At 46.0% G+C, this 23,967-nt stretch overlaps 1 protein-coding gene across 2 annotated transcripts in view; it reads left to right on the top strand.

Annotated features, from left to right (window-relative positions):
* LOC122402720 (protein groucho-like) overlaps positions 1–23,967 on the top strand; it is a 115,693-nt gene that overhangs the window by 42,669 nt on the left and 49,057 nt on the right. The window contains exons 5-9 of one of the 2 annotated variants that reach the window (XM_043405740.1): positions 3,625–3,669; positions 15,248–15,310; positions 15,401–15,475; positions 15,646–15,672; positions 16,972–17,331. In XM_043405740.1, coding sequence (XP_043261675.1) covers positions 3,625–3,669; positions 15,248–15,310; positions 15,401–15,475; positions 15,646–15,672; positions 16,972–17,331 — 570 coding nt within the window. Of the gene's footprint in view, positions 1–3,624; positions 3,670–15,247; positions 15,311–15,388; positions 15,476–15,645; positions 15,673–16,971; positions 17,332–23,967 lie in introns of both variants that reach the window. The other variant, XM_043405739.1, reaches the window with a different exon arrangement.

The raw sequence follows: 23,967 nt of genomic DNA, 5'->3' as shown, positions 1-23,967 counted from the left end.
AATGCGCCCTGGAATCATCGCATCCGTAGGTAATGCGTCCCAGAACGGACGGTTGGTACCCGAGCGGGTTCAGCTACTAACCAATTTACGATCGGTCGACTGTACCCACGAATTGTATGTAGTTAACCCAATTGGAATCGTTCCGGTTCCAAGGGAATCCCCTTGCAGTCATTCGTTCGCCGATTGTCTTCTCACTTCCTCGCTCTTTATACTTTAAAATTAAACGTTTCGATTAACATTCATCGGTCGTTTCGCGCGACAAAGGAAACGGTCTCTTTCGCCAGACGCTCGGCAAACGCTCGGTTTAAATAATCGAGTCGCGAAACAAAAATACGCTGAAACTTATTCGCTCGTGGACAATCGGCTTTGATCCTCGACTTCCGGTACGAGATATTTAATACCCACGCTGCACTGATCCTACATATTTCTATATAAATAGAATTAAAAAATAGCTAAAACGTTTCTAGTTTTCAAAATAGTTCCATTCCCACGTTCTCGATTTATTTTACAGAGAAGTATCGTTCGCGAGGAAGTTGTAGCATTAAATTTACCTCGGAAATGAAGATTGTTTGGAAATTGCCAATAAAGTGTTGAATCGCTTTTGTTTTCGGCACTTAAATCTTACGGGGCTTTGTTCAAAGTTCAACGACACGGTGAAAACGGGGTACGCAACGTTTAGGATAAACGATTGCTATAACCCTTAGGTGGAACCCTTTGAAGGAACAATACGGATCATTTCGACTCCACCCTAGCAGTCGAGGGGCGAGATAGCGCTTGGTCCTCGTTGAAAAACCGTCTGTCGGGAGTGTTCGATCAAATTCTTCGATCTTTGACACGATCGAATCGAAGGTTGGTCGGTTGATTCAACTCGCGAGAGACCGTTGTAATGATCCTTTCTCGTGTACGTTGCTGGCCACAACGGAGAAAGAAGCAGGAAGGGAAACAGTGGTGCGGCGGTTCTCGTTTCGTCGAGATTTACGAGAAGCCTGTTGTATTTATTAAAAGTTTTGTACCGACCGGGTTCGTGCTTCTCGCGAAAACTGTAGAGCGTCTGAAGCGATATTGTAAAGAAATGGAAGTTAAGTATCGCTAATGAAAGAAACGACAGTGAGTCGGGATGAAACTCCTGGCATCGCAGGGTTGCGAGAGGTCGTACTCCGAGCCACGACCATCGGATGTCGACTGGATTTACTGTGAATAAAAGCAGATCGCCATCGTAAATCGTAAGGTATTGCGCGGAGCGTGGTCCACGACGAAACAACGGAGCATTCAAATATCTCTTTCGAACGGTTGCATCGCGAAATATCGTATACGAAAACAACGCACGACAAAGTATCTCGCGACAAATTATCATAGTAACTTCTGATTACATTTTATTAATTACCTTCGACGGTTTGACCAGCGAACGCGTACTTTCACTACTCGTTAGCGAGTGTTTATAAGTACAATATGTGTGTGTGTATGTGTGTTACAAAGTGAAAGCGTGGGCGGCCGGGGACTCGTAGTATATTTACGCTTGACTTATTAACCCCCCCCCCCCATATTCGTGGCGTGTGGTATTGTTGTCCGTAATAATTTATCGCGATTTACCTTTGATATTTCGTCGCGCGATATTTTGGATAGTGTTACTTTACGTAATATTATTATTTGGTGATACATTGTCCTGCCACTTTTCAGATCAAAGACGTAGGAAGAAAAAGACGCACAAAGGACACGAACGTGTAGTTAAAATTTAAAACACTGTGATAACTTTATTATTTCTGGGAAACGTATCGAGCAAGTCATCGTGCATCTACCTGCAGCTTGTCCTTTACGATTCTTTATGCCAGGCGTTGCGCAACAGCACAAACGAGAAGCAGATGATATTATTTGCGAAGGCAGATGGAAAGTGCAGAATATCGCGTTTCCATGTTCGTCTTTATTTTCAACGAAATCAATTTTGCTTGATCGACGAGTCTCCGGCATCGCGGATCTCTCTGTACGACCCTATCGTATTTATGTAGAAGGTTTCCACCCCTAATCTCGATTCATCGGACACAATGACGATGATTTTGCCCACGCCATATGCGTCGTGGCTGATCCGACGAATTCATAGCCAGGAGATTCGTTTTCATCTGCTACGAGTTTGTGGTACACGACCGGCGATAAAACAGCCCTGGGAAACCGCATCTGTTTACTTCAGATTTGTGGAAGTTATAGCTCAGGCCTTTAACCCTTTGCGAACGAAAAGTATTTATTTGCTGGTCGAGGTAGTTTGTACGCGAAGATCGAGATAAAGAACGTACGGTAAACCATTGGAAATAACTAATTAAAGAAACTTCGTTGACCATAAAAAAGTATCGACGAAGGGTTGATGCTTGAACCAGAGACCTGAACCCAGAGAAGCGACTAGTGGTGTTGGAGACCAACAGATTATCGTCTGGTCAGCTAATGCTATCTGATACTGTTTTAGAGAAAGGAAGATTATGAAAGGATAACAAGGATTCGCATTAAATTGAATCCAGGGGTCTTATACAACTTGTTGAGCTATAGATGCGATTAGAGTCCAGAGGTATTGGGCGGTTTACAGGACACCAGGTGTCTCAGAGGTCTCTAGTTGGCGGTTCCGGAGGTTTTGGAGGGTCTGGAGGGTTTCTAGTCTACTTAAGTACCGGGCGGACCTGGAAGTGTCAAGACTCTCAGTCCCAGGAGGCTCTCATACATTCCAGACATCTAAGATCCTCCGGTACCCCCAATAAACTTTGAACACCAGACCGCCTCCAGATTTACGAATCCTTAAAATAACCTTTTCAACCTCGCCGGTACGGTCTGGGAGAATAGTTTTAATTTTTAACATCGACGAACAATTACATGCTACAGTCACTAGATGCGAATATAATATTATCAACTTGAATATCAGAACAGAACCAGATCCCATTTTACTTATAACTGTTGCATCATCGTTCTTACAACTGTTTCGTAACCGGAATCGATGTCATAACTGTATCCAACCCCTGTTTGCGGCGCAGCTGTTAAGTATATCGTTGCTCCGAACCCATCTTCGTGCTCTATAGATCTCTCGAGGAGCTCGAATCCTCCGGAGACCTTGGGGATCCATCCATATCGGGTTCCACGAATTCGGATCGGGCTGATTCCGGTTCCACGACCCCGGCGCCAATTAGCGTTCGGGTATCTCGAACTCGTAATAGACGAAATCGACTTTTATGACTGCGGATTTGTCGGCGTTCGCTCTAACGGCATACGGCGTGGCGAAATCCCCTCGAACGGCTCCTGTGTTGTTGTCTGTGTCGCGCGGAATGAATCCGGACTACGGGTTGTTGCACGGTTCGCGTAGAAATACTGCGACGCGGCGAAATCCGCGAAGTCGCGACTTAACAGGCAAAAACACGCGTATTTCGAAAATCGATTCCCGGGCCGAAAATTCGTCGCGGAACAATTTTATTCCGCGCTCGCGATTTAGTTTTGCACGCGGAATCGGCCGGTTTCACGGTTGCCTAGCCAGACATTTAGTACATCCACAAACACGCGGATCCGGGAAAAGCTACGGTCGCGTACCCCTCCCCCCTCCCCCCGACGCGATCGACGCGCCAAATCCTCGTATATTTGTTATGCTTTTTGTTGCAGTACTACGAAATGTCGTACGGAATCACCGTGGAGATGCACAAGCAGGTAAGTCAATACGCCTCGAAACACTTCCTTGTACCGTGTTTGTTGTACCGCGCTCGCGATTCCTCGGAAGCGCGTCCTTTGTCTCGTCGATGGTAGCCTAACGCGTCGTTCGCTGAAATTGCGATCCCTTTCAACGAAATTCCACGACGAGACGCGGAGGCGGGGGTTAACCGTGAGGGGCGACTTAAGAACGTCGACCTGATTTCTATCGCGCTCCCGAGGAGACAGCGAGGGCGGTTCAAGGATCAAAAGATTTCTCGTTGATTCGGTTCGGGAACGTGTCGACGGATCCGAGGCCCACGGGCCACCAAAAACGAGAACAGGGAGCTCCGCGACGCATCTGGCGCAGGAAATCGTGTAATTTTAGCTAATTAGGGGAAACAGTGGGCGATTCCCCTCCGTCAGCAATTTTCTTAAAAGCGACCGCGACCCCTCGTAGCACGCGAACCGGCTTCTGGAAAGTGGGACGACGGGGGTGAGTGGGACTCCTAAACTCCAAACAACCCTCCCTGACACGACGAGCTGATATTCATTAGCATTAGCGGCCGATCATTTCTCACCCTTGTACCCAGGGGCGTTGCTCAATGGGGTGCAAGCTTGGGGACAGAGTGAAGAGAGGGCGATACCGTCGTCGAATAGGCCGGTCCACCATTAAATCGGCGCGAAATTGCGTCCGGTGGCTCAAGTGGCAAACTAGTTAGCTTAGGATGCTTTATAGCGGCGTTGTTATTGCCGTGTACGATTTGCGCTTCGAATTGATACGTCGGCCTTAAAGCGTGTACCGCTTAATTGACTCATTAGCCCTCCAGTTGGAATTGCTTTCGTTCGACGCTCGAACAAGATAATTATTGCGACGTTGCGGAAATCTAATGAAACTTGTCGGACGATCCTCGTAGACTGTTTTCTTAAACTGTTCGTTGTACACGTTCCCGCCTCTTAAATTTCAATGATCTTTAAGTGTTTTTATTTTTAAAAATGGAGTCGATGTTTTCGTTGATCTTTATTTTAAAGTATCGAAAATATGGAATTAAAATGTTGAATACGAAAAGCTTCGTTTTTGACGTACAACATCGTAGCAGAAATAGAAATTTCATAGACCCGTAGGTAGCACCAATCCAGCCAAACAGATCGAATCAGGACCCATCAAATCAGATCAGATTGCCTACAGTGGCACCGTACTAGGTGAAATTTTTATTTCTACTATGTTATTACCGAAAATGGAACTTTCTTCCTAGTAAACATTTTTTCCTATATCCGTTAGTTTAAAAAAAATTTCGATCACAAATTTGAGGGTAGTTTTCTATGCAACTATACAATGAAAAACGTATAAAATCTGTTTTTAAATGGTCTGTATGTATCTAGTTAATTGGGTGTTATTTCTTGTAATTTACCTTCCACTTTCATAAACTCTCAAAGACAAAACGACGGTCGAGGGCATTTCTATATTTCTTTTCGCGTTCGGGCAAAATCGAAACACGTTTCCTGACGAGTTTGACAGATAATAATTGCGTTATTAGACTTCTTATCGTCGTGTCGGCGAAGCCTATGCGTGCAACGTCTTACTAAATTGTCACGCAAGATTAGGTTGACGTACGTTGTGTAGATTTTTTATTGCGATCCACGCAACGGTGATGCAGGAAATATTAGGGGCATATAGAATTCACAAAAAGAAACATAAATGTCCAGTTAACGCGCGTCCGCAAATCAAAGCTGACAGAGAAATACGCGGTTTTCTGTTGGAACGGCGCAAGCGACGTACTATATGATGACATAGTGTACAGAAAGACACAAATTACACCAGCCAGCAGGGTGGATTTGCGGAACTAACTGGATATTTAACTCTCAACTTGACTATTTTGTTTATTTTTCTCAAGTATAGCCTTATGTAACGTCGTTCTCGTTCATGGTTGCCAGATTAACATTTTTCATTTGAGGTGCTTTCTTTAAAAAAATCTAATAATATTTCATTTTTGGTTTTGGATAAACGAAAGATCGTGGAAGGGCGTGCGTTTAACAACCCTGCTCTTAAACTTTTTTCTTCGTGGCGCTCTGTATTTAAACGCTGAATCGTGATTAGTTTCGCAGAAACGGCAGACTGTCGTTAAAAGATTGTAATGCGATAAAAGTGGCGCGATTTAAATAGTAGAGGTTTTTCGGGATCTTGTTCCGTTAACTTTCTTCGAACGGTTTGAAACTATATACTGTTTCGTGCCGAGGGAAATGAAAGTAAGTGGTTACTCGATACGGTCGTATAATTGCTAATGGCGCGTAGGGGTGAGGCGGGAGCAATAAAAGAAAGAGTAGGAAACGGAAAATCGCTGGTCGTTGGGAAATCAATCCCCTTCGGGCATAACACGGCGACAAATTGTACCAGGGCAGTGTAACGCGACTGGTCCGAGCTTCTAACGCTAGTTAGAGAAGAAACGGAAAGTTATTGGTTCTTCTCGACCGGTTAATTTATCGCGATAACGAAACTCCGTCCGTTTACGGATTATTTACGATTTGATTTTTCGATTCATTTTTAATGATCACGAAATCTTTAATTCTAAATGAGAAATTTGTCCATTTATACTGAAAAAAATTCAAATCATTGTTCGAAACGTTTAATAAATTCGAGTTCTGTATGTTCTTTTGTTCGATTTGTTAAATATTTATCGTTTGCTGTGAAACGTAGCGACCGTGGAAGAGCGATTCATCGTTCCGTCGAAGGGGTTGATTTTTCATAGGGAAAATTCAACAAAATGTAAAATTTAAATTTAAATTGCTATGATTAATAGAGGATGACTAAGGTACTTGGGTGCTTATATTTTTCAATTTAACCTCCGTGTAAAACATCAAGAGGTTCCATTACAACCCCATTTCCGTTTCGATCGTTAAATACTTACGGTACTACCCAACCCCTCGTTGGCAAGTTAAGACGCATTGGACGAAAATTGATTACGTTGCCACTTGTGCAAATCTCAAATTCTCCTTCCGCGCGCGTTCCGTCCCCGTCGGTACTCTGTTTTCTCGTTTTGGTATAAAAGGAAGTTGGGTAGCCAGAGGGATGGAAGGGGAGAGAAAGAATAAATCACCCTCCGTTTGGTTGTCTCCGGCACTTAGCCGGCTTTCGAATCGCGGTCTTCGGTCCTCGCTCCTTTTCAATTTGAACACCGAATGAAAACAATCTTCCCCTACGAGGTTAGACCTCTCCTCTGACTTTCTCTCTTCCCCAGCCCCTCCAACCATCCCGACGACCTTCCCCTTCCGTTTTTACCCTTTTTACCCGGCACCGTTGGCGAGTCTCTCTGATTTCATCCTTTCCGTTCTCTCACTCTCTTTCCCATTAGTCCTCTGTCGCTGCCTCCACTTTTCTCCTACTCTCCACCCTCTTCCGCGGACTCACCCCCTTCCTAGAACCACCCCCGTTCTACTGTTGCCGCCACCCCAAGTCGACATTTGCCTCCCACTCTACCGTTAAAGCCCGCAGCCACCACTTTACCACTCGCTACTCGACTAACTCGAATTTGTTGGCAATGTCCCAGTTCTTATACCAGTCTTTCTCTCTTTTCGCCCGACCCTCTCCCTCTTGGGCTCTTCAAATAATTGTACCACGCGGACTGTACACGCGACGGTCACCTAGAATACGGTCACGTGTGCGTGATGTTTCCTGGAACCGATTCCAGCACGCTTTTATCAGAACGACCTCGACACCTTGATTCCAGAAACCGACACGATTCTTATCTGGACACAAATTTCGAATAAAGATTACACGAGACTTTCCATCTGCTGAGTGATAACCATTTAAAAATACAATGTACCGTAACGAAAGTATCTTTAAAACTGAATTAAAATAATGTATTGATTTTTTAAACCGGTGGCGTAGTTTCCCCTCAAAGTTCTAGTGTCGTAAAATGACACCCCTGAGCTGGTTCTGCATTGTTAGCACCCTGCAGTCAAAGGCGTTACCGTCTTTACACCCTGCAATTTTCACCAGTTCGCTATATTTATTCCACTAACTATACTCGTCAGGAGCAAACACCTCAGCCAGTCTCGATACTTATATGTCTATGCTTATAACTGCGGTATACCGTTACAGTAGAACTTTAGGTGTCCTATTTAGCAGATAAATTCGTTCCGATAATCGATTTCTCGAATAATTTATGTAAAAAAAGTTGCCATTCTTTAAAGTACAATGAACGTTAGTATCGATATCACACTGCATCATTCCATACAATTTATTGCCACGAATCGTCTAAAACCGTATTCGCTGAAAAGTTAAAAATTACACTACCATTTTAATATGTTTTCTACATACGTACTTGTACGAAAACTTATAGAATAATTTTATTTTATGTACAAAATCGCGCAAAGTCTCTTGGTAAGTCGAGATCGTCAAAAAAATTGCGCGTCGCGCCGCAAAATTACAATTTCATTTATACAGGCGACGAGTTTCAGCTTAATTTAACGAACCCATCCTTGCCGCGGTTTTGCAGGAGAACAGTAACACCGGTAATCCAACGTTACAACTTTAGATTCCGTCGTGTCCGAACGATAAAAGTGGTCTGATAAAAAAAAAAAAAATCCCTTACGCGTAACGCGGGACTGAGAAACGAGTTTACGCTTGTCGCAAAGGTAGAAACTTTTATTACTGTGACACGAGCCGCTGCCGTTACCGCTCGTTGGCAGCCGGAGAGCCTCGATAAAGTTGAAAGTTTCGCTTTTTCCGGTATCGTCGGTCTCGCGTCCCGGAGAACACCGTTTCTTCCGCGACGCCGGCATACGTTAATAATGACGTCGAAACGAGCGTCGTTCTTAGCTTCGATTAATCGTTCTCGCGATTCCTTTCGTCGATTCGAGGCTCGAGGGTGCTTGGACGATAACGCCCCGCGTACGATCGCGTCAGCGACTTTCCGCGCGTAAAATGAGTTTCCCGAATGACGCGACGATAAAAGCAACGGACCTTGAAATGTTTCTCTTTTTCCGTGGGAGAAAATTTTTTCGAAATACGTCTCGAAGGAAAATCGCGAAAAGCACTGTTTTCCGTCGGTATAAACGGATGCACCGTTTGGAAAGGGGCGCGAGGTTTTGGACGTGTTGAAAAAGAACGCGCCAGACGAGACCGCAACGCAACGCTCTTGCTTCGTTCATCCGGTGAGTCGTACGATGGTTCAGCAGACCCATCCGATAACGCTTATCGCTTAATTGAAAGGCTCGTCCTCGGAACCGGCTGCCTGCTCGTTGGCCTGCTCAATTAAGCCACGATCTATGGCAATGTGCCGCGCGAATCCGTCACGGACGCGAACTTTCCATAGGAACACGAAACAATCCATACCCGGTGGAAGAAATGCAACAAACCGCTTCGACAAACGGTCGAGTTGTACGCGAAACGATACCGTTTAGGGCGCGAACCGTCATACGTGTTTTTAACCCTCGGTTAGTCCGTGTCTGGTTAACTTTTAACTGTCCCGAAGAACGAACCAAGAATAGTCCAGCAAGTCGAGTTGTACCTTTGACCCGTGAAATAATTTGGAGCAATTTAAATCGAGTATCGCGCCTCTAAATTGATGCAAAACAAACTATTTTTATAGAATTTTTCGTTGCATTATTGCATAGCTGAGGCTTCGTTCCATCGATGGAGGCTACGATATTGCTTTTTAACTCGTCGAATAGTCTAAGTTCGAAGTGTCCTGTTTGCAGACACGTATTGATTTCGATTAATTCTTGAAATACAACTATTAAATCAGACACACGCGTCACCAGGTCAGTCTAATGGGCGGTATCGACTAGCTTCCCCTTCCTACCTCTGACGTCACTGGAATTTCACTCGATCTCTCCACAATACGTTCATGTGTAGCTAATGTTTTGGCATTTCTCCCATTTCGGTACGTGCTGGTGGTCGTAGGTCATAAAGTTAGTCGAGGATTTATACGACGCTTTGCAAGAAAGGATTCGAACGTAAAACTAATTAAACGATTCGTTTAGCGAACTTCGTCTGCATACGTTAACGTGCTGTCCTGAGGCCATCGAAGACTAAAGCAAGGATCGTTTAGCGAATCTCGATTTAAAGTCTATATTTGAAAAATTTTGTCGTGGGTTAAAAATGACCCGTCGTTGACCTTTGCAAAACGGTGTTCGAGTCACTTTTGGTTTATTGCGACATAATGAAAGTTTTATTCGTTTCGGGAGTGTAAAATTGCGGATTAACGGACCGCAATGTTTATTTACAGCTATAATCCCAACTAAATATTAAGTCGAAGGATAATTGGATCCAGTAAACCACCGGCTGGGTCGCAAACCGCCAGTGGATAGGAAACCGCACTTTGTGTAAAGCTATTTAGTGGAAGCAAATTCAACTGACCGCTTCTTCGATTGCGAACAATGTCGCGAACTAATCTTTCTTTTACAACGTGTCAACGAGTCTTTGTACTTGGGTGCCTGGTGTCTTTAGGTTCACGCGAATAGTTGTACTTACACCGTCGTTGCAACTTCGTTGTAAAGTATTCCGTATCAAGTTGTCGCAAATTTACGACCAAGCTGAAATAACCTGAGAGGGCGGTGGATGATATTTGATCTCTGGCTTGTCTGACTTTGTATACGTCGGGGACAGGAGTGAAAAATAGTCCGGGTGGCAGGAATAACTGACAGGGAATACTGTATTTCTTTCACGGAGCGTACAGATCATTCTGGCTCCGAGGGTGGATTATACCGGTGGTCGAGAACCTACGAGCCCGCAGATCATTGTTATCGTAACAGTATCAAACAAATGTAATATCGTAAAAGTAAAATTGAAAATTTTAACTGAGAAATTATCGTCTCGAGAGACGTCTCGTTCATCAATAACTTCACCATTACAATTATGTTAACAAACACCAGCGGTCCATCGATGAGGAGTTTCGCTTCCACTGAACAGCCCCAAAATTCAGTTTGCAATCCACCGGTGGTTAATATTTGATTGAAATTCGAGCTGTAAACAAACTACTCTACAAGTATACAGTTTACGAGGGTTAGTGTTTCGAGGGACGTTACATGAAATGTTCTACCCTTCGTCCACCTTTTGTTATGATATTTGTTTGGCCGTTTCGAGGTAGTTGTGCTTAGTCTCGTGATTGAAATCACACGTCGCGGCAAGGATTCGTTCAACGCGATAAGCAATTATACAAGGTGTCCCGTAACTAGTGTAAGAACTGGAAATGTAGCTGAGACGATTCTGAACAACAATTTCCTTTGCAAAAATGTCGGATGGGGCTTCGTTTTTGAATTATTAACGAAAAACAGAATCACGGCGCGCGCTCAGTGATCGATAGCGGTGCATTGGCCGGGCCCTATTGTCAGCGCAGCAGATAAGTCGAATTTGAATTATTTCTCTATTAACCGTTTGCATTCGAGGAATGTTTTGGTGCACATAGATCCAGTCTGTTTTTCCAGTACAGTTTTTGATAGCAAAGGGTTCCAATGGTTTTTACCGTATTTATTTTAATTTTCTGAAAACAATTCGTATTTTAATTTTAAAACACTCTGACGGGAAGCGCCACTCGGGTGTGCGCAGGATTAATTTTCTAAAAATTCCGCGAGCATCCACCGACATTTTATTCCTTCTGCCTTGGAAACAGCGAATACAAATAATTAATAAAATCGATTTAATAATTTACGTACTAATTACGTAGTAATTAACGAATTAGGTAACAGTGGCAGTGGTAGTATTTTTAATTATTTGAATTCGTTTCTCGACGTATCATCAATGCACAACTTGCTACCTACACGACGCGTGGGCCCTACGAGTTCGGACGGCCCTGAGCGCGCGGTAGGCGCGCGCCGTGATTGTGTTTTTCGTTAATAATTCAAAAACGAAGCCCCATCCGACATTTTTGCAAAAGGAAATTGTTATTCAGAATCGTCTCAGCTACCCCCCATTTCCGGTTCTTACACTAGTTACGGGGCACCCTGTATTTGAGGGTAGCCGTCAAGTAAGCAGGAATCACCGATCTCTGATTTCCCCTCGAAAACGAAAGATCGCCCGTTCGACAAGAATATTCCTATCGCCATCGGCGTTCGTCGATACAAGAGTAACTACCATTTCCCATCGCGGGTGCGCCCGGCGCCCGATAAAAAATGTGCAGGCTGACCAATTGCATATAACTCACCCAGCCTTTCCACTTCTTCCTGCCTCCCATGTATATATACGTCTATCTATCCGCGCGCGTTCTCTTTCTCTGTCCCACCCCCACTCGGCTTTTCTCATACTTTCCTTCTCCCGCCCTTCTCCCTCTCTCACTCTCTCTGTCCCTCTCTCTCTCTCTCTCTCTCTCTCTCTCTCTCTCTCTCGTTCCCGTTCTCACGTTCTCTCTCCCTTTCGGTAGTTGGGGGTCGCTTTTCCAGCACTCTTCCGTCCATACACACATATTCTCCAATGCGCGCGCGTACACAGATTCTCCGCGTGCACGCACGCATACACACGCTCGCGCACAGAGAAACGCAGACACACGTGTCAGCGTATGCATGCTTACACGTACGCGCGGCCGCGCACACGGACACGGTTCCAGGGGTCGTGTATTCGAGTTCTTTTATTTGGCCCTGTGGGGGTAGTAGAGGGTTGAGTTGAGCGAGCGAAACGAGGGTGCGGTGGGCTGGGGGTGATGACATCGATTTTTTACCCGTTGCTAATCTCAATGTTACCTCCTCCTACTCTGCCTCCTCTTCCTCTTCCTCCTGCCGTTCGGCCACCTCCATCTACCCTTTTTCACTCCTCCTCTTCCCAACCCCTCCTCGGTCGACCCTCTTCGTTCTTCCCCTTCCTCTTCCTCTATCTCCACCTCCGCCCTCGGACCATCCGTTCTGCGGGAAAATGTGCATGTGCATCGGGCACATTCGAGAAGGAATAACCATTTTTTCGTACCGGACAACACTTGCGCCGCGTCGCCCTGCCGCGCAAATTCTCCTCGTCTCCCCTTCGTCGTCGTTCTTCCCCCTTTCCCATTCGCGTCGGCTTTCGTTCCCGCTGTTCCTTCTATCCGTCTCCCTCTCGCCTTCGACGTTTCCCACTGTTGCGTGTTCTCTTTGTCGCGTTTTTCGTCGAAGCTTTTTTTTCTTCCGCCGCGCACCCTTCTTCTCCGCCGTCTCCTCTCCCCCGGTTCGGACCGGGCGAAATCGAACTGACGTGGACGCGGCAGTTTTCCATCTTTCTGTCCCTTCACCCCCGCCCCCCCACCCCCCAACCACTCCCACCTCCCGTGGGAATAATGACATTTTTTTCGGTTTGAAGCCTCCAACGCGCGCCGCCCGGGAAAAACCATGCTCGGATGCTCGCGACGCGTGAACCAGAAATTGCTGGAATCAAGGTGATCGTCTCGGGAATCGAGCTTCCTGTTAACCCTTCTTGGCCGACCGTCCATCCTTTCCCATGCAATTTTAGACGATTTGTACGAGTTCGCCACTCGCAGACTTGAAAACCAAAACTACCATTCCGACTTAACGTCAGCAAAAACAAAATGCAAATGGCTATTATTTACAGTTGCATCTTAAGACATGTCTTCGTGATATTACAAGTATCATTAAAAACGTGTATAATTTTCCAAATCGTATCCCTATAAACGAACGAACCAATCGTCCCTGACGTTGAAGAATTAGAACCTTAAGGGTCCACCATTATTGACGTTGCAGATTTAAAATTATTTATTTCCCGCTAGATTCGATCAAACCATTTTTATTATTCGCATCGATAAAAGTGACTACAATACAAAAATCGGATCTGAAACTCGATTTCGAAACACGTAACGAAATAATTTTGTTATGGGTGAAAATCGACTGCGCTGCAATTAGGCGACGGGCCAGAACACGTCGGTGCCAAAAATGATTATCCGATTTCGCCCCGCTAGCTACGTCTTGGGGAATGCTCGATAAATAATTTGCGTAAGTAAGCTTCGGTGCAATTTGGCCGTGGTATCGGTGTTAGGCGACGCGTGCACCGATCGCGTCGATTCCGGGCGACATTCGTCGTCGTACCATATTTGCTCGCACTCGTTGCAGGTAATTGTTGAAACTAATCTGTCGCGATCGCGTAATACACGAACGTGTTTATTGTTTGTTGGCCGTGACTCGGTGCATGGGTGCATCAGCTGTTTGCGGTTCGATGCGCTTTTTTATTCAACGTCGAACTATTCGAATCGATAACGGAAAAAACACTGTAATTGTTCCGTAAACGGCCATCGACGAATGTTCCTGAAACTTGTAAAAATTCTCGGTCGAAAATGTCGTCGAACAAAATTTCGGACCTCAAAAAAAAACACCGTATTAAATTAAAGATTTTTGAATCACATCGTACGGTTTTCACTCATATCGTACGACTATTTTTTATCGCAACTATCAAGTCACTTGTCTGCGCGTTCTGTTTTCTTCTTTCATGAGATCGCTATTGTGAGCAAGTCACGTGGCCATCGGTAGAATCGATTCGATCGACACGCATTAATGAGCAACTGCTCTCTTTCCGTAGCATGGGTGAACTCACGTGTCATCGAACGGTCGTTACGCGCAGTACAATCACCGTAACGTAATCCAGAATTTCATGACGTTTTTACGGTGTTTTCGCGATTTGTCCGCGCTCGGTTTACAGTCGCGGCCCGTTCTCTGATTTTTCAATTAATTCGTCGAGTTGTCGGTGCACGCATCGAAACGAGGTATCAAAATTTGTGTCGCCCCTCGTTCCTGCGCCCCCCCCCCTCCCCCCCGCTAATAAACTGCCGTGTATTTTAGTATTGTCGTTTTTGGTGACACCGGGCCAATACGCGCGACGCGATTTAAACAATTTATTAAGATCGATGCCCTTCGAACGTTTCGATAACTTCTGTGTCACTCTTATTGTTCGAATTACAAGAAAAGTTTTAACTCGAATAAATTCAGGGTTGATTGAAATTACGATTGCCTGTGACAAAATTGTGTATTGTTCCCAGTGACGTGGGACATTCTGTGTGCTATTAAACTGTATAGAATGACCTGTAATCGATAGACCTTAACCCTCGAACGGTGGATCGTCTGACAGTCGACCGCATGGAGGATATATCCTGTCAGACCCATAATGGAATTGCGTTGCTATGTAATTCCAAATAAATCAAAAATGAAAAACTGTTACATTAATTAAGAATCTTATTCGTTCCTGTCTTAAAATGTTTCGCTGAACCACAAATACAGGAATAAAGATGGCCTGCAACTGACCCAGTTTCCCCTATAAAATATACAAGTTTCTAATAGCGTTTCGTTCAGATATTCCCACTGAACTAGTCGGTAAATCTCAACGAACTACGATCGAACGATGTTAGACCTTCTTTCGTGTCACTCGTAATTTCGACGATACGTCGCGTGGGTCGAGTAATACGAGGCATCCCACACACCATACCCTACAGTCGCACTGATTAACCTGCGCGAATATTCGTGACTAACAGCATCGACGTACAGAACCTGGACTTCTGAATTCCAGAACGATCGATTGTCTATAATCTTTGATCGTTAACGGCCTTGGGAAATTCCAGAGACTTCTTTTGATCCGTCGCATCCCCTATTCTTGGTTTTATTCGCCCGCTAATCGCGTAATTCATCGTGCTTGCAGACAGAGATCGCTAAGAGGTTGAACGCAATAATCGTCCAGCTACTACCGTTCCTGGCACAAGAGGTGAGTCTTTGACTTTCTGTTTGGCACGCGTGCCGTACAATCTCGCGATCGAAAGTGACAACGACGCGATAATGATAGCATGGCTTGCAGCATCAGCAGCAGGTGGCCAATGCCGTAGAGAGAGCGAAGCAAGTCACGACGTCCGAGCTAAACGCTATTATTGGGGTGAGCTTCTCTACAATTGATTCTATTAACTTCATAGTTTTGGCAAGCAGTCGGACATTGATCTTGGCACAGTATGTTACAAATTCGCGCTGCTTGCGTTCCAATTTCATTCTTGAACATAACTCGCAAATAAATGGTGGCCGACTAACTCTTACGAAACTCTTTTGCAGCAACAACAGGGTCTACAGCAGCTACTGGTGAGTCTTTCAGTCTTTCAAGCTTCTCTGTACTACGAGGGCATGTTTTGAGACATCCTAGCGTTACTCTGTGTCTGAGTTTGGCTCGTGGCCAGCAAGATGTTTAATAGCGAACGTTTCATTTCGAAATTTATTGTCTCCGATACGAACGAAACATTTATTACACGCCGACTCGCGTATTTTAAACGCGCGAGTAGGTGTTTAAAGATATATGAGAATCATTGGCTCGAATTGTATGATATTCTTTCAACTGGTTAGTTACGTTCCATTTCATTTAGACAGAAATGTTGAAAATACTTGAATTTAGGATTTTACATGGCGTATAGCGTCCGTACCAGATACACAGTAGAGCTAGCTGCATCAGAATCAAACGAGATGCCGATGCCTAGATGTCTCCCCTGATGTGTTCCAATTTGTAGCTAGTACCAATATATGTTACAGAGTCTCTTCTAACAGTGACGTAGCTGGGTCCGATGTTCAGATGTTAGTATACAAATACTAGAACCGTCTTGCATCTGGGAGTTTTAGAGCATGCCAAAATTACTCTAAAAAAAAACACTCCAAACTACCAAAAATATATAAGGAGCGTATTAACGATAAATGCAAGTTTCGTTCTAGCTTCTCCAAACGGTAACAATCGTAACAAAGTAGAAAACAGAATTTCCAGATCGGTACTTTATGAATGCATATTTTATTTGTTCTTTTCTTTGGTTTTCACTATACGTTTATGATACACATTCCACGAAGAACGCAAATTCTGTGCTGACAAGATTAGATAGTTCCTATAAACGTATATACTCGACACTGGTCTTCTTTCTCCCACATACGTTCATTGAAGACAGGGGATTAAACTATCATTTCAGTCACCTCGATACACATCCATACACATTAGATTTCTTTATTTTGTAGTAAACTACTCCCCAGATATAATGCAAAACAGAATCTCACACATACACAAGCATTCATATAAAAAAAATTTAAACCAGCTTTTAGCATCTTTGGACTCGGGGTGTACAACTACCATTTTGATGATATCGATACACACCCATACACACCAAATTTATTAATTCCATTGTAGAGATACCAAGAGAAACAGAATCCTACATAAACACAAGTCCATGTACCAAAGCTCGAACCAGTGTTTTTGCATTTTCGGAGTCAGGGCGAAAGCATCGAGAAATGCACCGGAGAAGGTAGAATTTTGACAGCAGGGTTCTTCCCCCCTGTTGCGCGGGATAACAGTCGGGGGAAAGCAATAATTGAGAAAAATCGTGAGCGTGTCTGTTCCCGATGTTGCAGCAACAGATTCACGCGCAGCAGCTGCCCCACGGCGCGGTGGTCGGCGGTCTTCCGCCGGGCGGGTTGTTGGGCTTCGCAGGTGCGGCCGCGGCGGCCGCAGCCGCGGTGGTGCCGTCACATCTCGCGCCGCCCCCGCATCCAGCGGCCGCGGCTGCGGTCCAGGCGCAGGCGCAAGCGCTCCTGAAACCGTCGGACCTGCAACAGCACCGAGCAGCGGCGGAGACGCCCGAGGATCGCAAGCCGATCGCCCTCACCGACGACAGACTACGACGATCCGTTTCGCCGCCCGAGAAATTCCGCAGCCGCACCCCCGACCTCGAGAGCGATCCCAAGAGGCGGAAGGAGGAGAAGCTCGGACACGTGAGTTTAATCCTGTTCCTCGTGCGCGCTTCCTCGCGTATCCACGGCCGCTTTTGTTTTTGCGAGCGCGCGCGGCCTTCGACCCACCTGTTACGCGCTATTTAAGAATCCGCGGCCGAAGTGTCTCTCCCGACGAGCATACCTTGGTCCATGCGAGCCGCACAGTGACGACGCGGACATCGACGAAATTTTATCCAAACAATTGGGACATTACTGCCGGAAGTTAGACTCTTCGAACGGGAACCTACGATATCGCTACTATTTACTTTCGACGAATCGAATTGGAAATTATTTTTTACGAAGACAGTCCATTTATTTGCTTGGAAATTTTGGTTAAATCTTCGAGATCGCAGGAAGATGTACCGCGAGTCTCGTAGAAATTTAACCGGTCGCCTAGTTTGTGGGTATAAGGTTACTGAATTCAGGAGGAAGTGTGCAGAATGGACAAATTTGAATGCGCAGAGAGCGACGAAGGTTAGAGGGGACTCGTTTGAATTTTATGGAGAAAAAATTGTGCACGACGGCGTCGAGAACGTTCGAGATCGCTTATCTTTCTTGCGCTCGGACGCGTCCATTGTGTATGCGTTGTAGAAAAAGAATTCCATCTCGAAACGTTCTCGACGTTTCCGCTTATCAATGTTTCTTTACGAAATTCGACCTTCGTCGATATCCTTCGGGCATTCGCGAATTTGAAAAAAACTTGGACACGAAGCGACCAGAAAGCGAATAATTCATAAAAAGCGAAACCGTTTCCCAGTAGACTCGCAGATATTTTTTCGAGAAGAACCGTGGATAATAAAAGCGGCGGTCGTCAGAGGAGATGGCAAGATATCCTCGTATAGTTCTTAGCCATTTCAAAAGAAAAGTCCAGTTTCGTTCGAACGCATCAAACCCGTCGATGCATTTCGTAGCATACGGCTCAAAGTTGAAGGAAATAAAACCGGAGTCGTCGTATTACGCGACCGGTTGCAACGTATCGCTGAAATATCTCGAGCAGGAACGATAAAACTCTGAAAACGCTCGATGACAGGCAGACTGGAGAATGGAACGGACGTTTCGTGTTGCGAGGAAAAGGTAGTTTCTTGGTGCACCTTTTGACTGTACGGAGAACGGAGAAACCCGGTCGAGGTATATTGTAACAATGGAACATGTTTCAACAACAGTTTCTCGGGGGCACGAACTTTAAAGGCGAAATCGACTCGACGAATTTCTTAAGTAAACTAAGCGTTCCTGGCGTTTGTTACCTTCATATTTCTTCGCTGACCACGGTAACTGAAATCCCCCGAAAGTAGATCACATTTACGATATCGAAAAATTTCTCGTTCGAGGTCTCTGCCAAAATTAAACGATTGGACCCTGAGCTCCATAAATTGCATATTTGATCCAACATTTTTTAAACGTCCCTTCCCTTTCGTTTAGCGAAAATCTTTATTCGGAAATTTTCTACAAAACCGTATCGCGTGTTTAACGCGTTCGGAGCAGATGGTCGGGGATCGTAGCGAACCCGTGGGATGAAAAGCGAACGTACCGCGTAACGGATGCATTATTCCCGATGCTTTCGGAACAACAACTTCCAGGGAAATGTTATCGGCGTAGTTTTTACCGTGACTCGTGACTGACGGACGTCTGCTCGGCCAAACAGGACGCGGCCTCGCCGTTCCGTTTCCATAACGATAAAGCTTAGCAACGAACGCAACGCGAAAAGCACTCGCAATACCTAGCTCCGGCGCGTGCTCCCTAAAAATTGGATGACTTTTGTCCAGGGTAAAATGGCAAAGCGGGCAGCAACGCGGCGCAGCGTGTTCCATAGAGCGTGGGTTCGGGGGTCTCGTCGACCCGCAACAAGCCAGAAGTCGCACAGTTTCTCCTTTCGCCGCGGCTCCGTGAAATATCCATGAAAACACGCTCCTTTGTCAGGATCGCGACGACAAAGTGCGCGACCTAGCCCCGCGGAGGGCGGCGACGCGAGGTGGCGTGTAATTATAAAAACCGTGAAAACAGGCGAACTGCGCGCTGTCGCTTCGCTCGCGTTCTCCCACTAAATTGGATTATTTTTCTCAGTCTTGTACCTCGGACTCCGCGCGCCGGTTCCGTCGCTTTTCCCTCGACCCGCCTGCTTCTCGACAATTAAAGTACTCCTTCGCGAGTGTACCGTGTTTTCGCGTAACCATCGTCCCTTCGCCTTCCTATCTGTCTCCCTCTCTACTACCCCGTATAATAATAACAACAACGACACCCTGCAAAAGAGAATACACCCACGGGGTCCTAAAAACTTGGACACGCCGGAGACAAGTCGCTTTTAACCCTTGGACACAATTAAGGGAAAATTATTTTTTATCGTTTAGACATGTACAGTCAATATGCTAGGAAAAATTTTAATGGGAGATTCTAGACAGCAAAATAAGACGAAAATCAAGATTACTAATTTGTTGATTGAGACTTCGTTAAAAAGCTATTAAAGTGTAAAGTTCCGCCTGTAGTGGTGGTTCTCACTCGCAATTTTCTACGGAGATTGTTCTCAGATTTTCGCAGATTGTTGTTCCACAGAACTTTAACGTTAATAACTTCTCAACGAAGCCTCGTTCAAGAAATTGGTGATCTTGATTTTGGCCTCCAGAATCTCACATTAAAATTTCTCCCAGGGCCGGCCGAACACCCTGTATAATCTTAAATCATAGGTGGTCGAATCACCAATTGCAACAAGATGATATTGTTTCGACTCTTGGGTTACAATATCGTGTACTCGGTTCCCACCAGCGTCGTACTTTTCGCCATCGTTTAATGGCGAAGCGTTCAAATTGCTTCCGAGCCGGACGACCGGATACGCGTCCATGTCGTGCTCGATTGTCGCGTCGAATCCCGAAAGTCCTCGGCAGGAATTCCCGAGTCACGGCTCCGTGCGACGTTCCCCGCCCTTCCTGCCCGTACTTCTTCCCGCTGTCCGTCTTTCTTTCTCTCGGACCCTTCGTTCGCCGTCTGCGAGAGAACTAACGACGCGCCGTTTACACGGGCAATCCCTCGAGCCCCAAGGGTGCCTGGAAGTTTGTTCGAAGTTGAGCCACTGACCGGACTCCGTCATCAGCCCCATTTACCGTGGCTGGTGTGGGTGTATCGTTGGCGAACACGCGCGATCGACCCGACGACCTGTTCGTCCTGTCGCACACGTGTACCGAACGTATCGTATTGCCGGCGCGATCGCATCGAGAAAAGTGCCGGGACGTGTGAAAAAGTGGAAATACCCAGCTCGAAACTGGAGCTACGAGCGTGATACGTGTTTTCGTTCTGTGGACGCGAATGCCATCCTCCCCCTCGAACACCCTCTTCGCCTACTGTTTCCTGTATGTCCACGGGAATCATCGCGTCCAACGATCGCGGCCGATTCACCGTCTTTGAAATGAAAGTATCGGTCGATCGCGCGTCGCTTCGGATACGTTGAATTGAATTTCACGATAGGACCAATTTGCAGTTTGCTACCGTCTCCGATAAAACAATGTAATATTAATTGATACTCGTAAGACTTGGAGCTACTTTCTGCCCGAACGATAAGCTTCTGTTCGCGATAGTATTGACCGAGCTGGCAAATAATTCTGGGAATTTGCGTGACGCGGCAAATTTGCCTCGCTACCCTCCCCTCGAAAGCCTTTCTGGGAAGTTTCTTTAACGTTTCCAAGGATACATTTAGTTTTCCAATCGTTTTGGATATCGTTTTATTTTAACGCCTCGGGCGCGATACCGTGTTCGATTGCGAAACCGGCGGTCGAGTTTCGCATAGTCGGCTGTTTCATAGTCCGGTACGAGAGAAGTTTGAACGTTATTTAATTAACCGGTTAGTCGCGTGAAAAATTTGAATCAAAATTCAGTGGAAACCCTTTTCGCTCGAATTCCCGTTCTACCTGAAAACTTTGACCCGCAGCCGAGTGCGAAACATTTTGCTAGCCGCGCGTTTGATAAACCCAGCTATCTGTATTAGTAGGATATTTCTGTTCGCATTCCGGCGTGAAAAGTTTCGAACCGGGTCTGAACTTGGCGTACTTGGTACCCGAGACCTTTGTCCGCGCAACGCTATGATTTGAGCGGCGTCCTCGAGACAATGGAGTGTAATTCACATATCTCATGCATTCATACCGCGTCACATACTGCGAGCTTTAGTGTTCGAAATTAACGTACTTAGTTTCCTGCTCAGAATTCCACTTGTACACCGTATGCCTATACCTTCGCGTCGCGCCAACGATCCCGCGTTCGCATCCGGTCGTGCGACGCAAACTTCATCGCGCGCGAACAATTTTATTAAAATCTTCCTCCGATGGCTCGGCGAAGTCAAGCTGCTTTTTACCTTGTAAATTTTCCAGCGACGCTTTTGTATACCTCGGATACCGTCGATGGAGTTTGTGTATTCCCAGGCGGAAGGAAAGAATTTTAAATTGCCGTTCGAGGGGTGATTTCTCACGCCTGCTTGTACGTTGGACGAGAATAGGAATTCGGTTCGTCTGAATAACCTTGATCGTCGGTGCATTATTCTCGAGGATTTCTACAAGCGTATCGAAGCTGAAATAATCAATATTTTTTTCTCTTTTGTGCATCGTGGGTATCGATTACAATTAGAAAGTTTACTTTTTTAAAACGTGCGAATTTCGAAACACAGCGAGACACGACGATAGGCGTTAGCGATAAACGGTACACGGATCGCGAGCGATACTTCCGTGTACTCGACGGTCGAACCGAGCATATTCCGTGCTCCGTTTTATTCGCGGTCCGCAAACACCGAGCCCGACTTCCTGTTCCCCGATTAACGCCCCATTAATCGAAACGTTTCCCCGAAATTACCGCGCATCGGAGTTCCCCGGCGCAATCGATACAAGGGCCTGGCCTCTGACCGCGCGGCTATGCGTTCCGCAAGATTTGAGAATCGAGCCCCCCCGGGTCCCTGCGCGCGTGCGATCCACTTCGCCAGAGACACCGCGTCACGGATGGTCGCGTGTAATTCACAACAGTCTACGGAGCGGGGCTTAAGTGTGTTCCCTCCGGTGGGTAACGTTTCTCGACGCGCGCGGGCGGTCTCCGTGTATTAGCACGCCGGGACGATGACACGAGGCCGAGGGGTACGAAGAGAGAAGGGTAGAACCGGAAATGAGTTCTCGCGTGTCCACGCTTGGCTCTTGGAACCGCTATTCAGTCCCTCTTTCCTTCACGGTTCTCCGCTCCACCCCCTGAGAGGATTTAGTCCGTAGTTCGCCGCCGTCTCTGCTTCTCCCTCTGCGCCTCCGCTTCATCCCTCCCCCCTCGTCTTCAGGCCGCAGGAAAGCATTAATCAAAGGAGCAGCGGTGCGCCCTGTTACCGGCACGACGAAAGATGGAAATACCCCGCGCACACGCTCGAGATATCACGGAAGCGGGGTTAGGTTACGTTAGCCCCGGCGCTGTCTAACCGCTGTAACCACCCCCGTGACACACTGTCTTTCACGCCGACTCGCACCGTGAATAAAATTCCCGATCCGTTTTACAGTTTGACGCGCCCGTAATAATGCTTCTCTCGCGCCTCGCGACGACGGGGGTGGCCGAGGAACGCCGGGGAATAAAGAGAGAAACGTAGAATACGTAGGTGCGCGCCAACCCCCGGGTCTCGCGAGAGCGCGATTTCCCCGACGAACCGTGGAATCTCTTGAATTTCGTTCGCCGGTACCCGAGGTGCTGGTTTTAAAGGGGGTCTTCTACTCTAGACGTTCGGATAAATCGATAATTCTTTTCTTTGCGTTGTCTCGACGCTAACGATGTACGTCGACGTTGTGGTTTACGACGGAGGCTCGAAATAATTGCGGTACGACCGCTGTCACACGCACGCGATTCCTTATTATAATATTTCCAGTAGCGTGTGCTTTGCTATTGCCGGTAGAACAGGGTGTCTCAAACCGTCTTCAAAAGCAGTCGATAGTTCGTCGAGTCGAATTCACACAAGTTATTTTAATTTAAAAACAGTATAACTCAAGAGCCGACTAAAGAGTTAATAAAATTTATGAATTGAATTCAAAACTTTCCAGTCGAGAAACAGTTAGGGACCTTTATCAAATTTTTTCCAACCACCCACTGAAAACATGTTTCGATCTTCAATGTCCGAAGAATATGTCTCGGTAGTAATTTTCTAAGGTAACGCCAAAAGCTTGGAGAATTACGTTCTTTAAATAGTTTGCCGTGTCATGCTGGCGACGATTTGCATAAACACGGCGCACTAATGGTTCCCAAATATTTTCCATAGGGTTTAAATCTGGAGAACACGCTGGCCACTTAATAACTGTGACACGAGTGCGCTCGAAGCACTCCGAAGCGTTGACCGTCCGATGGACGTTGTCTTGCCGAAATTCCAATTTCGGGCACGAAACTTGCAACGATACGACAACGCGTATTCCGCACGGTCGAATTTTCGAATCGTAAATTCCAATTAAGACAGAATTGCTATAATGGTATAGTGGTAGCGAACGTGTTAAAAACTCCATTTCACGCTAAATTGAGTAAAAGAAAAAAAAAAAAAGCGTGTTCTTCTAAGCTTGACTCGGTCCCTCGAGCAAATTCCAAGCCTACCGTCTTGAATAGAACCTTAAAACGTGGAACAGTCGTTAATTTAGAGCGTAACGATACGAGATG

The sequence above is a fragment of the Colletes gigas genome, unplaced genomic scaffold (genome assembly GCF_013123115.1).
Source record: "Colletes gigas isolate AHSC1104 unplaced genomic scaffold, ASM1312311v1 Colletes_gigas_Sc00039, whole genome shotgun sequence".
Lineage (NCBI taxonomy): Eukaryota > Metazoa > Arthropoda > Insecta > Hymenoptera > Colletidae > Colletes > Colletes gigas.
Note: the sequence above shows the minus strand (reverse complement) of the source record. Positions and strands in the feature narration are given on the sequence as shown.